This window comes from Cervus elaphus, chromosome 20, assembly GCF_910594005.1.
Source record: "Cervus elaphus chromosome 20, mCerEla1.1, whole genome shotgun sequence".
Lineage (NCBI taxonomy): Eukaryota > Metazoa > Chordata > Mammalia > Artiodactyla > Cervidae > Cervus > Cervus elaphus.
The window spans coordinates 112667447-112688815 of record NC_057834.1 but is presented as its reverse complement, the minus strand read 5'-3'; the positions used below and the strand labels follow the sequence as shown (position 1 = coordinate 112688815).

General features: G+C 40.6%; 1 protein-coding gene across 2 annotated transcripts; it reads left to right on the top strand.

The window, feature by feature from the left end:
- The first annotated feature begins 58 nt into the window (after positions 1 to 58).
- Positions 59 to 20214, top strand: LRRC42 (leucine rich repeat containing 42). Of its 2 annotated transcripts, XM_043876859.1 has the most exons (9): positions 159 to 266; positions 1606 to 1653; positions 5961 to 6453; positions 12631 to 12762; positions 13892 to 14010; positions 15568 to 15656; positions 15827 to 15940; positions 18175 to 18259; positions 19724 to 20214. In XM_043876859.1, exons 3-9 carry the CDS (start codon positions 5975 to 5977, stop codon positions 19990 to 19992), a joined length of 1287 nt encoding a protein of 428 aa, XP_043732794.1. In that variant the 5' UTR covers positions 159 to 266; positions 1606 to 1653; positions 5961 to 5974; the 3' UTR covers positions 19993 to 20214. The 2 variants fall into 2 exon arrangements, with proteins under 2 accessions (XP_043732792.1, XP_043732794.1); XM_043876857.1 differs by lacking the exon at positions 1606 to 1653 and having other exon boundaries at positions 59 to 266.
- Positions 20215 to 21369: the final 1155 nt, after the last annotated feature.

The window sequence follows — 21369 nt, the reverse complement described above, 5'->3', positions numbered from 1 at the left end:
GCCTCCAAGCCCGCCCCCGCCCCTCATGCCGGGTCTCGCGCAAGCGCGCCTCCCCTGCCCAGTCTTCCCCACCCCACCCCCGCTGGCCCCGCGGTCTCTCGGCGCCAGGTCGCCCCCAGCCCCCTCCTTCCTCCCGCCCACTCTGTGTCCCACCCTCCCTAGCTTAGTGCCGGGGGCGCGGAACCGCTTCCCCGCCTCAGCCGCGCAGCAGGAGGAGGGAGCCGCCACAGAGGAGCTGCCGCTGGCTGCCCTAGACAGGGGCACAGGTAGGTGGCGGCCGCGGGCTGGGCCGCTCAAGGAGCCCGGGGCTGCGAGTGGGGGCGGGTGTAGTTTGAGGGAGGGGTGGGAGGGGGGAGGGGAAGACCGAGAGGGTCGGAGCTGGGGTGTGGTTGGGTGAAAGGTGTGAGGGTGAGGATCTAGGGGTGTCAGAAATGGGTTTAAGGGTGGAGTTGATGCTGGGCTAGGGTATGGGGCGTGTGAGAACTGAGGTTCGTTCGGGGCCTGGGTGGGAAGAGGGAGCAGGATTAGCTTGGGTGCACTTGGGGAGGGTCACGCCTGGGAATTTATAGAGAAATGGAGAATTGCAGTCCTGGGAAGGGGGAGAAGGAATGGGATTTGAGGAGTGCTAGGAGTAAAGGATCTAGGATTGGAATAAGAGAGGGGTGGGGTTGAGGGGGCAAGGGAGAAAAGTTGGGGCTGTGGACTGTGAAGTTGGACATTGTGAGTCGTGAAGGAAGGAGGTTTTGAAGGTTGAGGGCAGAAGACGAAGAAAAAGATGGAGAGTTTGGAGTCCCAGGAGAGGGAATCTCAGAAAATAGGAGGAAGGGAAGACTACGTGATAAAGGACAGAGAAAGAGTTGCAGGGGGGTTAGGGAGGGTGGGGGTGGAATGGTGCGGTGGAAGGAGGGAGAGCCAGGTGAAGGTGTGATTGGATCTGGGCCACCGGGAGCCACATTCAGAAGGATCGTGGAAAGATTGGAAGGGCGTGAGGTTTGAGAGTTGAGGGCCGGGGAGTTGGGAGTGGGTGAAAGGAGAGGATTAGGATTTTTGGTGCGGAGATTGGATTTTGTGTGAGAAGCTCTACAGTTGGCAGGTAGAAAAACTGTCAGATGTCAGGATGTAGGAGAGATTGGCCTCTCCTAAGAGGCAAATAAGGAGTTAGGTATGGGAGAGAAGGCAGGTGAGCAAGTGCAAGTTATAAAACAAAAGAAACGAATTGAAAATTGAATAATGGTGGTGATCCAGAGCAATAAACCTAAGATTCTTACTTGGTTATTGGTGGTTTGAAAAATGGTGGTGATCCAGAACAATAAACCTAAGATTGTTACTTGGTTATTGGTGGTTTGGAACTAGTTTCCATTCATGTTTTTATGTTAGACATTTGCTTAAGAATACTGCATTTTCAAATAAACTGAGGGTGTCTGCAGCCTTGGGATGAAGGCCATGGAGTGACAGATGTTTTCCTGGTGTGTGGATATGGGTGATTTCTGCCCTGGCAGAGGAAAGAGGGAAAGCCTCAGTGTAGCTATTGTCCTGGCTCAGTTCCCACCAACTCTTTTCTCAGATGTCCACTGTTTTTTTTTTTTTATCTCTGCCCTCTCTCAGCTCCCCCCTCCCCGTCTTGAGTCAGTGAATACCAGAGGGTTCAAACAGGTGGGTGAGATTAATTTTTAACATTTTTTTTTATCCTTAAAGCTGATGTCATATTTTTATTCTTGAGAGACAGCATCATGCAGTGGAAAGAGCTTGAGCTTTGGAGTGATACAGCTTTGAGATTGAATTCTGGCCCTGCCACTTAGTAGTTCTGTTTCTTAAGTAAGTTACTTTTAGTCTCTGAGCCCTTTTATCTAATAAATGGCAAACCTTACCTCATTGGATTGTTGAGAATTGCCTTTAATATAGTACCTAACAGTGCTTGGCAACTCAGTGGGAGCTATCACACCCACTATTATTATCATCATAGTCTTACTATGGTTTATTATTTCTGAGAGATTGCTACCTTACTTTACCTACTAAAGTTAGGTGTTTTCTTCTTTTTCTTTTCAAATTGCATAACTGTAGGCTCAGGTAACAATTTTAATTGCCTCCTGTAGTCTGCTTCCCTGACTCCCATCTTTCCAGTTCCCTCTACTGGATTGTCAAGGTTCTTGCTTGGTGAACTGACTTCAAGTTTTAAAAAGTCATGTTTAGTTATCACTTATTTTATCTTGCCTCTTATTCAAAGAGGCAGTAGAGAAATGAATTTTTAATGTACTAAGGCTACATTTTATTCATTTGATGAAATGACATGTTCATGGTAACTTTGGCTCATTTGTGGTGACCAAATACTAGAACATGTACTATTGTAATAGTTTTATATGAGATTTTATAGGTTACAGAACCACCTTTCCAGAGACAGGCTGGAAAACTATCAGAGGCTACCTTGTTATTGTGTTGCTCTAATATGAAATATAGCTAATGCAGACCTTCACTGAACATTGTTATTCTTTCACATACTAATTACTTTAATTTTCCAGTTCGTGTAGGATTTTTGCCATGATATGGAACAGGCTCTGTCTCCTGAGGGACTGCCTTCTAATAGACCACTTTGTGTAATAGCCAGGAACAAGTAGAGCCAAATTACAGAAACTTTGGAATTTTCTTGCCTTTACAGTTCTTAACTTTGAAAGGCTTAAACATTAATATAATTCTTAGGTCATTTTATGGTACCTCACAAACTCTTAGGAAGCTTGCTCCTTGTTGGGAGCAAGATGCACAAATTTAGTAGTAGAAATCAAAGGTCACTGGAATTTCCTGATCATGGTCTGTTTCTCAGGTACCATAGTTGAAGAACAGAGAGCCCTTGGCATTTGATGAGTAATTTAAGTAAAAAAGTAAAGGTAAAATATAGCCAGAACTATGTCTGCTTTGAAAATGATTCATGTGAGACTTCCCTGGCAGTCCAGTGGTTAAGACTCTGGATTCTCAATGCAGGGGTGCAGGTTGAATTCCTGATCAGGAAACCAAGTTCTTAAAAAAAAAAAAAAAAAAAATCCATGAAAGCAGAAGCTGCTGGGATTTTGGGCAGCCTGGGTTAGCATCTTCACTTTGGTCCCCAACCTCATGTGCCCTTTGCTGGATGGAATCAGTTTTCTGGTTTTCACCGGAAGTGGTCCTCCATTCATCCATTTGTCCGTTTTACCCTAGAATCTATGGGCGGCACTATTAGGAGTGATGGCTAGGGGTGCTACATATGAGCAGACCCTGTTTCATTGCCAGGGGGTTTATAGTGTGCTGATTCCTTATGTTAACTTCCATAGAATTTTGTCTTTCCACTTTTAAAATCAGGTCAGTCTTACGTGAGGCTGTGCTTGGTATGTCCTTCCAGGTCTACAGGTAGAGAAGGACTATGAATGTTCAAGTCCAAAGGACAAGACCAAAGGGGATCTGCTTTGTCTCCTCATCAGGATTAAACTCTTGAGACTGAAGGAACCACGTGCTTACTCCTGGAAGAAAAGCTTAGAATAAGTAAAATTATCACCTTAGGAGAGGCACTGAATGCTGGCTGGGAAGAGTATGGGTTATGAGAGTTGGCACTGTGACAGGATTTTTTTTTCTTCTGTTTTTTAGATTCTTTTTTCCCCCCCCTCTCTGGTAGTACCAGTAACAATATACTCCCATAATCCTCTTTGCTTCCACCACCTGCAGAAGGGTCTGGCGAGTTGGGGGAGGAGCCTGCAGCTGTTGCCTGGAAGAGGAGCTGGCTCCTAGCAACAGTATCAGCAGGCCCTGCAGCTCAGAGCCCTAAGTCTGTTCTTTTGAGGTCCCACTCTTCCTCTCATTTGGTTCAGCAAATATCTACTGAGGGCTTACTCAAGCTAGGCATTGTGTTGGCCTGAAAAAAGAGAGATGAATCAAACAAGTGCCTTGCCCTCAAAGAGCTCACAACTTTGAAAATACTAACAAGTGAACAGACAGTACACAGTGCTAAGTGCTATATAGAAAGAGACATTGGTGCTCTGGAAAAACCAGACAGACATGTGCACTAGTACAGGGATTAGGAAGTTTTCCCAGGAGAGGGATGTGGTTGAGCTAGCTGTTAATGAGAACTAGGAATCACCTAGGTCAGGGAAGCTGAGAAGGATGTTCCAGCCAAAGGGAGCAGGATGTGCAAAGGCCAGTGGGACGAGAGAACACAGCCAACTTAATCTGGGTAGTATGGCTTGGCCGGAGAGTAAGGCATAAGATGAGCAGGAAAGAATGAGGCTCTTGGGTGTGGCGTGGCAGGGCCCTCTTTTCTGGTGTACTTTTACACACATAATTATCCTCTGGAGAAACATGGATCATACTGATGCCTACAACAGGATCACTGTTTGATCTTCCCAGCCTCAGCATTTTTGATCACTGACTTGATTGATTGACACTTTTAAGTGGCTGAATTCAGAGCTACATTCTAGCCCTGCATTAATGCAGACAAAGCTGGGTTGGTTCACTCTAAAAGTCAATCAGTCTTTTAGAGATAATAGCAGCTATTTGACCTGTATTACATTAAATTTTACCTACAAATTGTAGCAGTGATAATCATACTCCATTTTATTTAGCATGGCAGTTTCTCAAATATTTTTGAAATCTCATGGTTCCTCAGGAAAGCAAATATTTATTCCAGTTAGTACTTGGGCATAAAATGTCATCCACATGATTGCATAAATACCCTGCTGTTTTTGATATTTTGCCTTACCTCAGAAGTGCCAGTTAACTGAAGAAATTAAGGAACGAGAGCTAACTATTCTAGCCCTTGAATCTAGCATCTCAGCTTAATAGCTTTTAGTTAGGTCTTGTGATAGAGGCATTTGTGGATCAAAAAAAAAAAAAAAAAACACCAAAAAAATGTGTTGCTTGTGTTCTCTGTAAAGTTTTGCAAAAGAGTAAACTTTAGTTCCATGACTGTCTACTCAGGGACCATCACATGCCAGAGCACTATGTTAGGGTGAATGAATTAAACATGCTGTCTGCTCTGAAGGAGCTCAAATCAGCAGAACATGCCTAGAAATAAATCAGTAGCAAAAATGCGAGCCAAGTATAATAAAGAAATGTGTGGAAGGTGCCAGGGTAGCAAGGAAGGGAGTTACTAGTTTCTAGCATTTGTTCTGTGTGAAAACATATTTTAAAATACAAATAGTAAATTCTACATATTACTATTAATATTTGTAACTTGCAAGTCAATAAAAATTTTAGAATTTTGATGGATGCATAACATTCCATGGTGTGGATATAGGATGTACATAAATGTGTATTTATGTAATAACACCCTTGTTGGACCCTGGGATTATTTTCAGTTGTTTTGCTAATGTCAGCTGTGCTACCATGACTTGCCTTGCCAGGGACTGTCTTCCACTTCTATGATAACTCTCTTAGAGTGAATTTTATTTATTTATTTACTTATTTATTTTTGGCTGTGCTGGGTCTTCGTTGCTAAGTGGACTTTTCTCTAGTTGTGGTGAGCTGGGGCTACTCTCTTGTTGTGGTGCTCAGGCTTCTCACCATGGTGGCTTCTTCTGTTGAGAAGCATGGACTGTAGGATATGCGGGCTCAGTAGTTGGAGTACATGGGTTAGTTGCCCTGAGGCATGTGGAATCTTCCTAGACCAGGGATTGAAACCATGCCCCCTGCATAGGCAGGCAGTTTCTTAACCACTGAACCACCAGGGAAACCCTAGAGTGAATTTTAGAAATGAGATTTGAGCTGGTTTTTGAAAGATGAATAGGCGTTCACCAGACAGACAAGAAAAGGGGAAGAGTAGGAATGGGCATTCCAGGTCAAGGTATGCCAGGGTTCACAGGCAACTGGTGAGCTTTGATTCCCCAAAGCAGCCAGAGGGCCTGCCTGGTAGGCTCATAAAGCTCTGGGCACAGCATGGTGAAGTTACATTTTACAAATGGCATTTTAATTGGGTTTTCTTCCCTTGTACCTTGCTTTTACAGTCACAACCAAGGCAATGTCTTACTACCTCAACTCAGAAAACCATCTGGACTCAGGGCCCATCTACATGCGAGAAAATGGGCAACTGCACATGGTCAATCTGGCATTGGATGATGTTAAGAGCAACATCATCCAGAAGAAACCAAGGCCTTTCAGACTGTTTCCCAAAGGCTTTTCTGTGGAGCTTTGCATGAACAGGGAAGATGACACTGCACGGAAAGAGAAAACTGATCATTTCATCTTCACATACACCCGGGAGGGAAATCTTCGGTACTCTGCAAAATCCCTCTTCAGCCTTGTCCTGGGCTTCATCTCTGACAATGTTGACCACATTGATTCCCTTATCGGCTTTCCTGAGCAGATTGCTGAAAAGCTGTTCTCTGCTGCTGAAGCCAGACAGAAATTTACAGAGCCCGGTGCGGGGCTGAGGGCTTTACAGAAATTCACTGAGGCCTATGGAAGTCTGGTGCTTTGCTCCTTGTGTTTGCGAAACAGGTGGGTGTTCTGATTATGATGGTGAGTATTTTATTGGGTGTGTCAATTCTGTCAGGTTCTGGGACTTAGTGGGCTTGGGGGGTTCCCCCATCAAACAGCACTTGAATTTAGAATTTTCAAACACGAAGTGGTAGGCCATTTTGAGAAAAGTCATTGTCTTTCTCCCTTCCCTCACCCTCCCAGACAACACTTAGCTTTATTTTGTTTTTTGTTTTTGTTAGTGTTTTTGTTTTTTAATTTATTTATTTTGAAAACACTTGATAAGGATTAGTTCATTGCCACAGCTCTTTCATTAGATAGAAAATACTCATCTACAAGCTTTTCTAGTAGGAGAAAATAGGAAAGACAAGATGTGATCTGTCAAATATCTCTTGGTATACTCTTCGGGGATGTGAAGATTAGTACCCAGAGTTCTCATCTCCATTCCAGTTTTCAGACCACTGGATATTGAACATTAGCTAAAAAGCAGCTTTCAAAGAAGAGGTGATTAAAATTTCAAGTGTCTTAAAGTTTGAAAGTTTTCAGTAAGGTCCCAACACAAGAACCACTGTCTATTTTCTAACAGAGCATATGTTTTCTCTTAATGATTGCCTTTGCTCATATACTTCTATTGACTTATTTAAATTTTTTACACCACTATCATGAAAAATAGCTTTCAAGGCATCTACTAATTAAAAAGAAAAACTTGAAAAAAATCACACAGAAAAGGACTTAAACACAAACACAAAAGGGTATAAAGTGAAACATAAGCCTTCCTCCAATCTCTCTCCTTTGCTCTTTCCCAGAGACACCTACTGTTATCAGTTTTCTTTACATAATTCCAGAAATACTCTGTACATACCCATGCATGTATAGCTCGCCTCTTCATTTTACAAACGCAACACAGTGCTCACACTCTTAATCACTTTGCTCTTTCACATATTTTCAAAATTATTTGCCATCAATATGTGTAGATTTTTAAAATAGCTGTATAGTATACCGTTATATGAATTTTTGTCATTCAAAATGTGAAAGGCAGCTTACTATTAAGATGCACAATCAATATGACCATTAAAACAAGGCTAACCAAAAGCGATCAATGCACAGACATAGAGGAAACAATAAAATGGGAAAGACTAGAGATCTCTTCAAGAAAATTAGAGATATCAAGGGAATATTTCATGCAAAGATGGGCTCAATAAAGGACAGAAATGGTATGGACCTAACAGAAGCAGAAGATATTAAGAAGAGGTGGCAAGAATACACAGACTGTACAAAAAAGATCGTCACAACCCAGATAATCATAATGGTGTGATCACTCACCTAGAGCCAGACATCCTGGAATGCGAAGTGAAATGGGCCTTAGGAAGCATCACTATAAACAAAGCTAGTGGAGGTCATGGAATCCAGTTGAGCTATTTCAAATCCTAAAAGATGATGCCATGAAAGTGCTGTTCTCAATATGTCAGCAAATTTGGAAAACTCCAGCAGTGGCCACAGGACTGGAAAAGATCAGTTTTCATTCCAGTCCCAAAGAAAGGCAATGCCAAAGTATGCTCAAACTACCGCACAGTTGCACTCATCTCACACGCTAGTAAAGTAATCCTCAAAATTCTCCAAGCCAGGCTTCAGCAATACATGAACCATGAACTTCCAGATGTTCAAGCTGGTTTTAGAAAAGGCAGAGGAACCAGAAATCAGATTGCCAACATTGCTGGATCATCATCAGAAAAGCAAGAGAGTTCCAGAAAAACATCTATTTCTGTTTTATTAACTATGCCAAAGCCTTTGACTGTGTGGATCACAATAAACTGTGGGAAATTCTGAAAGAGGTGGGAATACCAGACCACCTGACCTGCCTCTTGAGAAACCTGTATGCAGGTCAGGAAGCAACAGTTAGAACTGGACATGGAACCATAGACTGGTTCCAAATAGGAAAAGGAGTACATCGAGGCTGTATATTGTCACCCTGCTTATTTAACTTATATGCAGAGTACATCATGAGAAACGCTAGGCTGGAAGAAGCACAAGCTGGAATCAAGTTTGCTAGGGGAAATAGCAATAGCCTCAGATATGCGGATAACACCATCCTTATGGCAGAAAGTGAAGAAGAACTAAAGAGCCTCTTGATGAAAGTGAAAGGAGAGTGAAAAAGTTGGATTAAAGCTCAACATTTAGAAAACTAAGATTTTGGCATCCAGTCCCATCACTTCATGGCAAATAGATGGGGAAACAGTGGCTGGCTTTATTTTTGGGGGGCTCCAAAATCACTGCAGATGGTGACTGCAGCCATGAAATTAAAAGACACTTGCTCCTTGGAAGGAAAGTTATGATCAACCTAGACAGCATATTAAAAAGCAGAGATACTACTTTGTCCACAGAGGTCCTTCTAGTCAAGGCTATGGTTTTTCCAGTGCTCATGTATGGATGTGAGAGTTGGACTATAAAGAAAGCTGAGTACTGAAGAATCGATGCTTTTGAACTGTGGTGTTGGAGAAGACTCTTGAGAGTCCCTTGGACTGCAAGGAGATCCAACCAGTCCATCCTAAAGCAGATCAGTCCTGGGTGTTCATTGGAAGGACTGATGTTGAAGCTGAGACTCCAGTACTTTGGCCACCTGATGCTGGGAAAGATTGAGGGCAGGAGGAGAAGGGGACGACAGAGGATGAGATGGTTGGATGGCATCACCAACTCAATGGACATGAGTTTGGGTGAACTCCAGGAGTTGGTGATGGACAGGGAGGCCTGGCGTACTGTGGTTTGTGGGGTAGCAAAGAGTTGGACACAACTGAGCGGCTGAACTGAACCAAAAGGCATATGATAAAAAGAAGGGAGAAAGTACGTTTTACTCCTTCATTTTTTATTCCAAGTTATTTATGTTCATTGTGGAAAAATTAGAACAATGAAAAATAGGATACAAACATTGCTTTAAAACTGTTTTATAAAGGCAAATACATACTGTTTGAGAAACATAAAACTTTTAAAGTTTATAATTCCATCATTCATGGTGGTGGTGGTTTAGTTGCTAAGTCATGTCAGACTCTTTGCATTCCCATGGGGCTGTAGCTTGCCAGGCATCTCCCTCCGTGGAATTTCCCAGGCAAGAATACTGGAGATCATTCATGGTAATTATTTTCAAATAATGTATCTTTGTCCATTTGTGAATATACTCTATAACTTGTATTTTGCTTTTTCCTCCATTTACCATTATAGCTTAGGTATTCCTCACAATGGGGAAAATGCTTTTTATGCCATGTGATGTTTGCATACTGTTCCACTGGTCAAATTGGATGAGAATAGCACTTTCATTCACATTTAATGAGCACATAATGTAGCATTTCTGGAAAGCAACTTGGCAGTATGTAGCAGAAGCCTTAAAAGTACCTGTATCCTTTGTTTGACTCAGCAATTCCATTTATTAAGAGTTTGTTCTAATTTCTAATGTGATAATCAAATATCAGAACAAATACTTTACATAAGGATGTTCAGTGTAGTACTAGTTGTAATAGTGACAACCTGGAAGCCAAATATCCAACTAGAGGAAATTAAGTAATCGTGTAACTGTTAAGATAATATCCAAAGATCATTTAAAATGATGTGGTAAAATGTTAATTATATAACAAATTAAAAAGAATAGTTAAAATTACATATATGATCCCAATTTTGTTTGTGAAAAAAATAGAAAATTTTATATGCATTGCATATATAGGGGGAAAAAGAGGGAAGCTCACTGAAATGTAATTTAGATAATGAAATTGAAATTGGAATTAATTTTCCTTATAATTTTCTAGATTTTAGTTTTCAGGGAATGTTTTCCTTATAATCAGAAAAATATAAGAAGCGTTTTTAATACTCTCTTGACTCATTTTATTTCAACAATTCTGAATAAGAAATAAGACAGTGCTGTCTTATCCAAATATAAGGGTAGGATTTTCAGTTGTGATTGAAAACGTCCCTTCTCCTTTTGAATCCCTGAAGGGAAATAGGAAGAGGGCAGGAGATTTGGGTTTGCATTTGCAATTCCCAGCTGAAGCTGCAGCAACAAAGATTTTACCAGCATTGAAAAATAAGGTAATTGGTTAAGTGCAGGCACTTGCTGTTTGGGGGTTGGGTCACAAAGCTGCCTGCCAAAAGGAGAAAACTGTCTATATGTTTCAACCTATAAAACCGTCTCTTCCCTCTGATTTTTAACCCCACTGATGGTCACAGGAGGCAAGTATGTTTTCCTTATAATATCACCCTTTGTAACTGAAGTAATTTTAATAGCTACCATTTAATGGGGCCTACCAGGTGCCTCAGTGATAAAGAATATGCCTGCCAGTGCAGGAGACACAGGCGACTCGGGCTCAACCCAGGTAGGGAAGACCCCCTGGAGGTAGAAATGGCATCACACTCCAGTATCACTGCCTGGGAAATCCCCTGGACAGAGAAGCCTGGCAGGCTACAGTGCATAGCCTCACAAAGAGTCGGACGTGACTGAGTACAAGCACACACACCATTTAATGAGGGCCTATAAGATGCCGTTTACTTTTGAAACTTTTTTTTTCTAATTTTCTTAATAATCCTTAAAGAAAATAATCATCAGCTCCATTTACTAGCTGGAGAAATTGAGACTTGCAGAGGTTAAGTAACACAAGCAATTAGCCTTGCTAAAATCCAGACTCAGGTAGGTCTGACACTAAACTGTGCTCTTTCTGTTGCTTCTCCACTACATTCTTCTGAATTTTTTAAAGGGAAAGTTGGACGATTAATTTTCAGCAAAACCCTAGAGCTTCATTTATGTCCTCGATAAGCATCTAGTAGTGTCTGTGGCTTTGTACAATTTGTTTCATTTCTTAGTCTTGATTTTTGTAATGTTTGTGAATCATGTTCTGCATCGTTTTGTCCTTCCCAGATAACCCGTGTCTCACAATTACTAAAAATCTTTTAGTTAATTGATCAAAGGATGTGTGTTTTCCTTTCTCTAATTGCCATTAATCCCCCAAATCCCCATTAACCCACTTCAACTCTGTGATTGGAAGATGGAAAACAGAAGCTTTATTTACAGTGTAATTAAAATATGTCTGAGTAAATAGGCTCATTTGTGTACCCAGCTGAGCTTGGTCACCAGGCAGCTTAGAGGGGGTATCAATGCCCTTGGCCATCTGTACCCAGCAGTCAGGCCAGTGATCAGCTTCAATGTATCTTATTCTGATTGGAAGTAGGCAGAAAAGAGATCTGACGCCCTTCTTGTCCTTGGATTATTCAGTGCTCTTTTTGGTAATTATGATCCTGGTGACAGAAGAGAAATGTGAACACTTTTAAATATAAGCCCACTGATCCTAGTGAACCATCTCACTATGAAAACTTCTAGACATCTATGAGGAAAATGGATGAGAAAGGCATGCTCTTGCCACAGGCATTTCCCTTTCCCTGTTTTTTTTTTAGGCTCCTCTCCTGTTTCCTGTCACTTCTAATCCCTTTTCATTTTTTCTTGCTGACCTCATATGAAATAGATGGACAACTAGAAAGCAGGGTGGAGACCACAGCAGTGTCTTTTTAATCTTCTCTTCCTCTGCAGAGGCCTTCTGATACTCCACGATAGCAGTCTGGCCTGGTGCCCAGTGTAATTAAAGTGTTCATGCTTACAGGTTTGTCTTAATAACCATCTAGTTTGGAATGAGTTCTTGTCATAGTCATGCTGCACATAACTTTGGAGTAAAGTTAGCAGGCTAACCGTGGCACTGGGAAGTGGGCAGCTACTCAAACAAGTAGAGAAGATAAAACCTGATGTGACAAATAAATCTTTGATGTGGTATGTTGTTGGGCATGTACAGGTTAGAACCCAGAATTCTTGGCCTGTTCCAGTTTTCAAAGCACTAGATATTTAGCATTAAGTAAAAAGCAACTTTAAAAGAATGAGTGGTTAAAATTATGAGTATCCTAAAGTTTGGAAATTCTCTGAAAAAGTCCCAACACTGACCCCAAGGTCTGACTTCTAACAAAGCAGATATTTTCTCTTGTGTCTTGCCTTTGCTTGTTTGTGTTTATGCATTTATTTAAAGTTTTTATAACCTGTGCCTACATAGTAATCAGTAAAGTCTGCTTATTACGTAGTATCTTGTCCTGATGGAATGTTGATGTATTACAAAACCACACATGGTGATGTTTTAAAAGAAGGAAAAGAAAAGCTGTATGATTGCTGTCCATGCCCGACAGATACCTGGTGATTTCAGAAAAGCTTGAGGAGATTAAGTCTTTCCGGGAGCTGACCTGTCTGGATCTTTCCTGTTGCAAGCTTGGAGATGAGCATGAACTTCTAGAACATCTCACCAATGAGGCCCTGTCTAGGTATTGACCCTCCACCATTTGTAAATGAATTGTTTTTTAAAGGTTGATCCAGTGGGAAGGATGTTAATTACTTCTCAGTCCTGTGTTTATTTACTAACTTTTTTTTCTAAAACAGTTTCAGTCTCCATTTACTTGGTACAAGCAGTGTTGATTGGACAACTCAGGAAAGTCAGTCAGTAGGTTCATTTATCTAAATAAAATTTATTTCGACATACAGTACTTGACACTACCTGGGTTGAAAAATGATTTTGCCCTGATTTATTTTAGCAAGAGATGAGAGGTTACATAATTTTTGCAGTCATTATCATTTTCTATTTTAACCGTCATTGAACTGTAAATCATTTAAAAAGTGAACTATTAAAAGACAGCCATAGAAATTCTTTTCAAGAACCATAATTTAAAGAAATCACCCAGTTCACACCCTTCATAAATAGTCCGACTGATCTTGGTCTGGCTTGCAGAGAGAAGGTCAGATGGATTCCTTTATGGTTTCATAAATACCCAGAAGGACAAAAGCACTAAAAACCTGAGTCTAATCTTTTCCCTCAGGTCTGCCTAGGAAGTGAGACCGGCATACTGCCTTGTAGAAAGGTATTTTTACATGAGGTTGATAAAAGTTCGGATCTCTTGCATGTGGGACAGTGGAGCACATTAACACACCAGGTACAGTTTAGCTGAATGGATTGCCTTATGGCTATACCTTATAAATCCATTCTGAAAATTGGATTTATAAAATATTAGAATGAAAGAATTGTGCTTTATATGGAGAATTCTCATAGGAGTTCTTTAGCAGACTGCCCCAACATTTAGAATGTTTTTGACACAACGTGTCAAGAATGCAGTTTTTGTGTGAAGCAAGTGTATTTATCTTCTTAATAAAAGTCCCTGCTTACCTCATTCCTCCATATACCTTTAGTGCCCTCTACCATCTGAGGCTAGTACTACATGCTTCTTTGGTCTCAAGTTAACCCTCACATAGTAACTGAAGTAGCATCAAAGGAGCTTTAATTCTGTTAAATGCATTAAGTGTGAAATAGCAAGGGTTAGAAGATACATTTTTAAATGAAGTTTATATTTTGACTTTCTCAAATGCTTTTTAAGTAATTTGCTCATGGACTTTGTCTCCTAGTGTAACTCAACTCCGCCTGAAGGATAATTGTTTATCTGATGCTGGGGTGCGGAAAATGACAGCCCCAGTCCGAGTGATGAAGAGGGGCCTTGAAAACCTGTCGTTGCTAGATTTATCTTGTAAGTTCTGTTAGCAGTTACAGATGATTAATATTGGAAGAATGGACTTGGAAATCATGTAGTTCTTCCTCTTTGTCTGAGAGGTGATAAAATTGAGGGATGATTCTTAGGTGCCCCAGCAAGATAGTGGCAGAGCACGACTAAAGCCGGAGACTGTTATCTCCTGGCCAGATACCTTTCCTGCCGTGGTACCACTCTGTAGGGTAGTAAAAGCCCTAATGGATTCACTGATGCAGCTTATTCTCTGCAGAGAGGTCATATTCACTGTATATTCACAGCATAGAGGACATTTGGCTCATCTTTACTTATCTTTGAGTTGCTGATTGATAGTGTCTGTCAGCTAGGTCATTTTTTATCAATAATTGCTTGGTGAAAATCTGGATAAATTGACAATTTTGATACTTACTCAAGATTAACCAGATACTGATCCTGGTAGTAGAAAGATTATAAGATCAGTTATGATTTAACTGAGCATGTATTGAATATGTGGCAGGATGGTTGGTGTCGAGTAGAGAGAGCAGGCCTTTAAAGTCAGAGGACACTCCTTGCTCTGCTACTGTGTGCCCTTGGGCAAGTTATTTAAACTCTGAGCCTTGGTTTTGGCTTCTGTAAGATGAAAATAATAACGCCCTCCCTTCCTCCCCGGGAAGTGTATTCATTTAGCAGATTTTTTTTTTGAGTGTCTGCAGTGTGCCAGCATTGTGCTCATGCTCTTCAGGACCCAGCGCTAAATGCAGTACTCTATAATATGAGAAGATGCCATGTAAGAAAGGATTTTTTTTTTTAAAAATGCAGGGCTTCCCTGGTGGCTCAGTAGTAAAGAATCCACCTGCCAATGCAGGAGATACAGGTTTGTGAGATTTCACATAACACTGAGCATCTAAGCCCATGTGCCACAATTCTTGAGCCTGTGCTCTGGAGCCCGATGGCCACAACTACTGAGCCCGTGTACCACAGCTGCTGAAGCCTGCATGCCCTAGAACCTGGGCTCCACAGCAAGAGAAGCCACCGCATTGAGCAGCCCGCACACTGCGACTATAGAGTAGCCCACCTTGCCACAACTGGAGGAAAACCCGTGCCGCAGCAAAGGCCCAGCACAGCCAAAAATAAATAAATAATAATTTTTTTTTTAATGCAGGTTAGTAAGACAGTGATAGTCTTTGTGTCTAAATATCCTTGAAAATCTTATTAAAATATTTTACTTTGGAGGTGAAATGTCTATGAACGAAGTCTAATATACCTGTTTAATATTCATGTTTAGAATATGCTGTTTTCATGTGGTTCCAAATTAAACCCTTTGTAGTAGCTATCTGGTTCATTAATTTCTCTGCTAACCCCTAATTCCTAGGAAGTTTAGAGCTATAAAAGATCTTAAGGATCATCTCATGTGGCTCTTCATAGGAAAGATAGATTCCCATATTTAATTTACTCTGAAAAGTTTGTTCTCTCAATATTTTATATTTTATCATTGTTTGGCCTTTTTTCTTGAGCTTATTGTTGGCATTTTAACAATACTTATAACTGTAACAGAATGTTACTTTTGTTTTTGGCATCTAGGTAACCCTGAGATAACAGATGCAGGAATTGGATACCTCTTTTCTTTTAGAAAACTCAACTGCTTAGATATCTCTGGGACGGGACTCAAGGTAGGATTTCTGTTCCCTTCTCTTACTTTCACAAACATACAGTTTGATATTTTGCTTCTGCCAATCGACATTTAGAAAGGGCTGGTATCTATGATAGTGTTTATTTCCTACTGAGAGCAAGTTAAGTGTTGACCATGTGTGTGCATTCGTGTTCTATTTTTCCTTACTAGGACATCAAAGCTGTCAAACACAAGCTTCAGACCCACATCGGCCTCGTTCACTCCAAAGTGCCTTTGAAGGAATTTGATCACAGTAACTGCAAGACAGAGGGCTGGGCTGATCAGGTAAGGCAGATTTTTCTCCCCTACAGTTAATATGGCTTAATAAATTCCAAGTGTCGTATTCAACACTCGAATAGATGCTAATCCTTTTGGTATTCTTTGGCTGAACTGTCATCTTCAGTCAGACTCGAGACACTGATGATTTGTAACTAACCCAGTTACTTGAGAAAAGTTGTTAGATGCTAGTCCGTACATCTCATGCTCTGGTCACTAGACTGTACTTCATCCTTATTGGACCTAGAAGAAAATGCCTTCTTATAAAGTGACTCAGAAAATAAATGAATTCTTGATTGCTATGCAGAAGAAACAGTATGATCCCACTTCAGATGGAGAGATTCTTTTAGCTGTGTGTGTACCAGAAAAAGAGAACAAGTTACACTGATAAAAATTCAAGTCTAACTCTTTCCCATTTAGGGGGCAAATTTCTTAACTCTCCTTAGTAAGGAAATGTCTTTTTTTTTTTTTAATCCTTAGCACTCCCATTCTCTTTCTTTCTTGTTTAAGTTTAAAAATTGTATTTTATGTACAGAGAGCTAGCATTGTTTCTGGGAAGGTAGAGGTCTTAGATGACCCATTCAGGGAAGTTCACTTAGTGCAACTTATTGAAGCCGATACCCTTCATGTACTGGTGGAAACACTGGTGGCACGTATTGAGGCCATATTTTCAGATCAGACCATGCTAGTTTGAGCAGACGGAGCCCTCCCATTTCCAGCTTCTTCACTAAACTTTCCTTTGATGCTATCTTGTCGTCTTGATGGTCTTCCTCAAGTTGGTAAAGTACAGACTCAAGTAGGCACTCAGAAGGTAACCAAGTAGAGCACCAGTGGATGCCAGCTTGCCTGTGGTTGGTGCCTGTTTCCTTCAGATACTTTAAACCAGTGTTGATTGGAGGAGGCCTGGAGGACCCACTGAGCTTTTTGTTCTGGATCCTTCCTTGGCTTCACTCTGTAATGCATAGTGGTGGACCTTTCCAGCCACCTCATGATAGCATCACTTCCTTATAGGTAAGCAAGAAGGAGTTCTGATGAGTCAGTGTTTCAGGATTACCTTGAGGTTTGTCCAGAAAATGCATGCTGAAATCATTACACATGTCCATTGTCAGACTAAGTTTGTAGCGCTGAAAGAGTTCTGGATACATCCAGTGGACTTGGGGCAGTTATGGAATGGTCATATAAAGGCTTGGAGTGGTTTGGTTATGGTAGCAGGTGACGTTGTGGAAAGAGCATAGGCTGTAGATTCAGAGACCTGAGTTTGGGGTCCTGGCTTGGCAACCCAATAGGTATACAACTTAAGGCAGCTTTGGGTCTCTGTTTATTCATCTCTAAAATGGAGAAACCAGGCCCTCTCTTGGAGAGCTAAGGATGAAATAAAATAGCTAGCAGCTTGGACTGAAAGTAAGTTGAGGCTCCACACAGCTTCGCACCATGCAGCCTCAGCTAGGCCCCTAGGACGTGGCAGCGGTGCTTTATCTATCTTCTGTTGATCTCTTATTGAAACTGTTTCAGGCTGACTCCATTCTCCTGCCTCATCCTCAGCAGGTGACACAGAAAAATGAGGCCATCTAACAGGAGTCCCTTTACTTCCCCATGTCTGTCTCAAAATTTCTCCATTAAATCACTTGCCGAGGGTCCCCTGGCTAGTAAATGGTAGAGCTAATTCTGGAACTGATTTCCTAAACTATGTGTTGTGCTGTTTCGGTGTCTTGCAAATGTTTGTCTGTCTTTATGATCATTTCATTGCATACCATAGTGAGAAGTGTGAAATTTAAAGTTCTTGTTACTTATGGTATATGTGAAATATTAATAATTGTTGACTTTTCTTTATTTATGTGTAGTTTCTACTAAGCCAGATTTTCAAAAGAATTTGTAGTAACTTATAATAAAAATATTAATACATTTGTAGCAGTTTTAAAAAATGGAAACTGATCATGAAGTATCCTGTGAGTATGGAAATGCGGTTATTTTACACATGTACAAGAGTTTGAATTACAGTTGATATAGTCTAAGGTGTGAAAATGGGCCTAGGAATGTGTGAAAAGTATTATAACTAAGGTTTCAAATTTTAGTAAAGTACATGCAGTTTATTTGTAGATTGGAATAGAGACTCATCGTAGTCTGAAGCAAGATTACCACAGGGGGGTTGGTTTATGGAAAGAGGGGTTGAGAACAAGGAAGGCTTGAGATTAAAAACTCGAGATATTGTTTGGATTCACATCTTTCCAAATATATTTTATTAGATTGTTCTGCAGTGGGAGCGTGTGACTTTGGAAGCTATGAAGCCGCAAGAAACCTTGGAGTCTCGAACAGCAGCTCACCACTTCTGTGAGAAATTCCCTTTCCTTTGGAGTGTTTTGTCCTTAGATTATTTGGGCACTTAGCTCGTCTTCACTCAGTGGGAAAATTAATTATGATAGCATTGACTTAATTAGATCGCAAAGATTTATACTCTGTCAATATAGCTTATAGTGTAAGTTCACACTTAGCTTTGAGCACCAGCATCAGGAAAATAACTTATTAAGCGTATGTATGTATGTACATATGTGTTTATATATATCCTATCTTGTTCCAGAAGAGATTTGCAGTGATACAAAAATAGAATACAGAATATTAAAAAGGAATTAAAGTGTAGCCAAAAGGAGAAGCAACTCAACTGGCCATTGACAGATGACTGGATAAATAAAATGTAGTATTTACATACAATGGAATATCATTCAGCCTTAAGGAGGAAGGAAATTGTAACACTTGCTATAACATGGGTGAAATTTATAGGGACATCCTGCTAAGTAAAATACACCCCTCACAGAAGACAAATGTTGGGACTTCCCTGGTGGTCCAGTGGTTAAAAATCTGCACTTCCAGTGCAGCCAGCACAGTTTGATCCCTGGTCAGGGAACTGAGATCCCACATGCTGCATGCTGTGGCCAAAAAATAAAAAGGACAGATGTTGTGTGAGTCTTACGAGGTTCCTAGAGTAGTCAAGTTCATAGTGACAGAAAATGGAATAATGGTTGCTGGGACTGAGGTGAGGGGTGGTAGGGAGTTACTGTTTAGTAGGTACCAAGTTTCAGTTTTGCCAAGCTGAAAAAGTTCTGTAGATGGATGGTGGTGATGTTTATACAGCAATGTGAATGTACTTTGTGCCACAGAACTGTACACTTAAAGATGATTAAAATGCTAAATTTATATTATGTGTATTTTACCATAATTTTTTCTGAAAGGAGTTAAAGGATAAAATTGAAGTGAAGAGAGAATAAAAGTAGAAAAATAAGAAAAAATTATTCTGTGCCAAAAGATATAGAATAAAGGTGTATCATTTGCTAGAATTGTGCTACAAACTTGGCTGTCTTAGAAGACAGAGTCAAGTCCAGATTCTGAGTAGTAATAGCTGACACTTTTTGAGCTTTCACTGTTGTACCAAGCATTGTCCTGAGCACCATATATTACTTCTTATAGCTTCACATCACCCTTATGAAGTAGTTTTTATATCCCTATCTGAGAAAACTGAATCTTAGACAAGTTGCTTGCCCATGATCGTTTATCCAAGAAGTGGCAGATCTCAGATTTGACTGTAAATCTTTGATACTCTCTGTGAGTACATACCTTCAACCTGTGCTGGTGCGTATGCTGTAAATTACTTTATAAGGCACACAAAAGGGGGGGGAAATGAATCCAAACTCACCCTGTTTGGGCCTCTTGTCACTTCCATTGGATCATTTTTCTGGGCTTGGCCAGGCATTAGCAGCCAGCATAGTAAGCTCATCACCCTTCCCTCTGTCATCCTTACAGATGGGAAGAGGGCTCGAACAGAAGCCTTAGGGAAGTATCCCCTGACAGAGGCCCACATGAACTCTTCCGAGAAGCTCCAGTTCTATAAAGAGAAGGACTGCCATGGGCCACTGTTGAAACACGAAGCCCTCTCAAGCCAGGAGTCAAAGAAGAGCAAGAAGAGAGCTTTCGAGGAGCCAGAGAAGGAACAGAGCAGCTCTTCACAGTCTTCAAAGCAGAAATATGTGTGTCTTGCTGTTGAAGACTGGGACTTGTTAAATTCGTATTGATTGGCAAATACAAGTTGACCTTCTCCCCCTCCAGTGCTAATGTATGAGGAAGGGGGGCTGATAATGTTTTCCTTTTTGTTTGAATTTACCTATGGCATTAGCATAGCAAGCGGATATTTCTACTTTTGTGGTGGGGGAGGGGAATGCTATGGAAGTCTGTAATAATTTCTAATGTATATTTTCAATACATAGTAATTTTTTCAAATAAACGTTTTTGCTGTCCTTAGGGTCTCCTTGTGAAATATACACTGGAGCCACAAGAAGTAACACTTTGGTTTGGGATGGAAGGCCATGTGAACTAAGGCAGCTTAGTGTCATTTGTTACTACTCTAGTTTGGCCCAGCCAGTAGGATATACATATAAATATGTATATGAATGGCTGCCACTATTGAATGCCTCCTATGTGCCGTGCCCCAGCCTGACGACAACAGTTTAAGTTGTTGAAGGTAGATATTAACCCTAAATTAGATAGTTATGAAAACTCAACCTCAAGTTAAATAAATGAGTTGTTGAAGGTCCAGAGCTTTAAAGAACTTGAATTTATATTCTATCTTGTCCAGCTCTACGGTCCATTTATTACATTGCCTTCTTAAATAAGAGTTACCATTCATTAAAATCTCAACTGTTAAAAGTCTATTAAGTAAACCAAGAATCTTTACAGTAGTCCTGGCAAGTAAGGGTTATCACCTCCATTTGACAGGTGAAGAACCTGAGACCCATGACTCCTTAAACCAGTATTTCTCAAGCTTTATTGTACATGCAGATTACCTGGGGATCTTTTTAAACTATAGGTTCTGATTCAGTAGATCTGGAGTTAGACTTGACAGTCAACATTTCTAACAGATTTCCAGATGATGCTAAGGCTTCTAATTTGTGGGCTACACATGGAGTAACAAGGCTCTAGACCTTCACTGTCTAATACAGTGGCCTCTGCTCACATGTGACCCTTGACCACTTGAATTGCAGATAGTCCAAATTGAAGTGTGCTGTAAAATGCATTCTGGATATCAGAATCAGAGCCTAAAAGTATGAATGAAAAACATCTCCACTTTTCAGTATTGATTATATGTTAAAATGGTAAGTTTTCTAATGTGGCTACTAGAAAATTTACATGACTTGCTTTCATGATTTGCATTGTATTTCTGTTGGCCAGTATGGTATCCTCCATACCATATTCCATCCATAAAAGGTGAGCTTAAAGCAAGACCTGCTGGCTCGTAAAAGGAAGGGAGAGAATACCTTAAGGAATTAGGAACTTGGTGTAACAGATTGGACATCTCGAAATACTCTGGAGTTGAACCAGGATTTTAATAAAATTAGATCTTGGATCTGACATGTGTTCTATTTGCTATTCAGAGCAAGGCAAGGTGCTCCCTT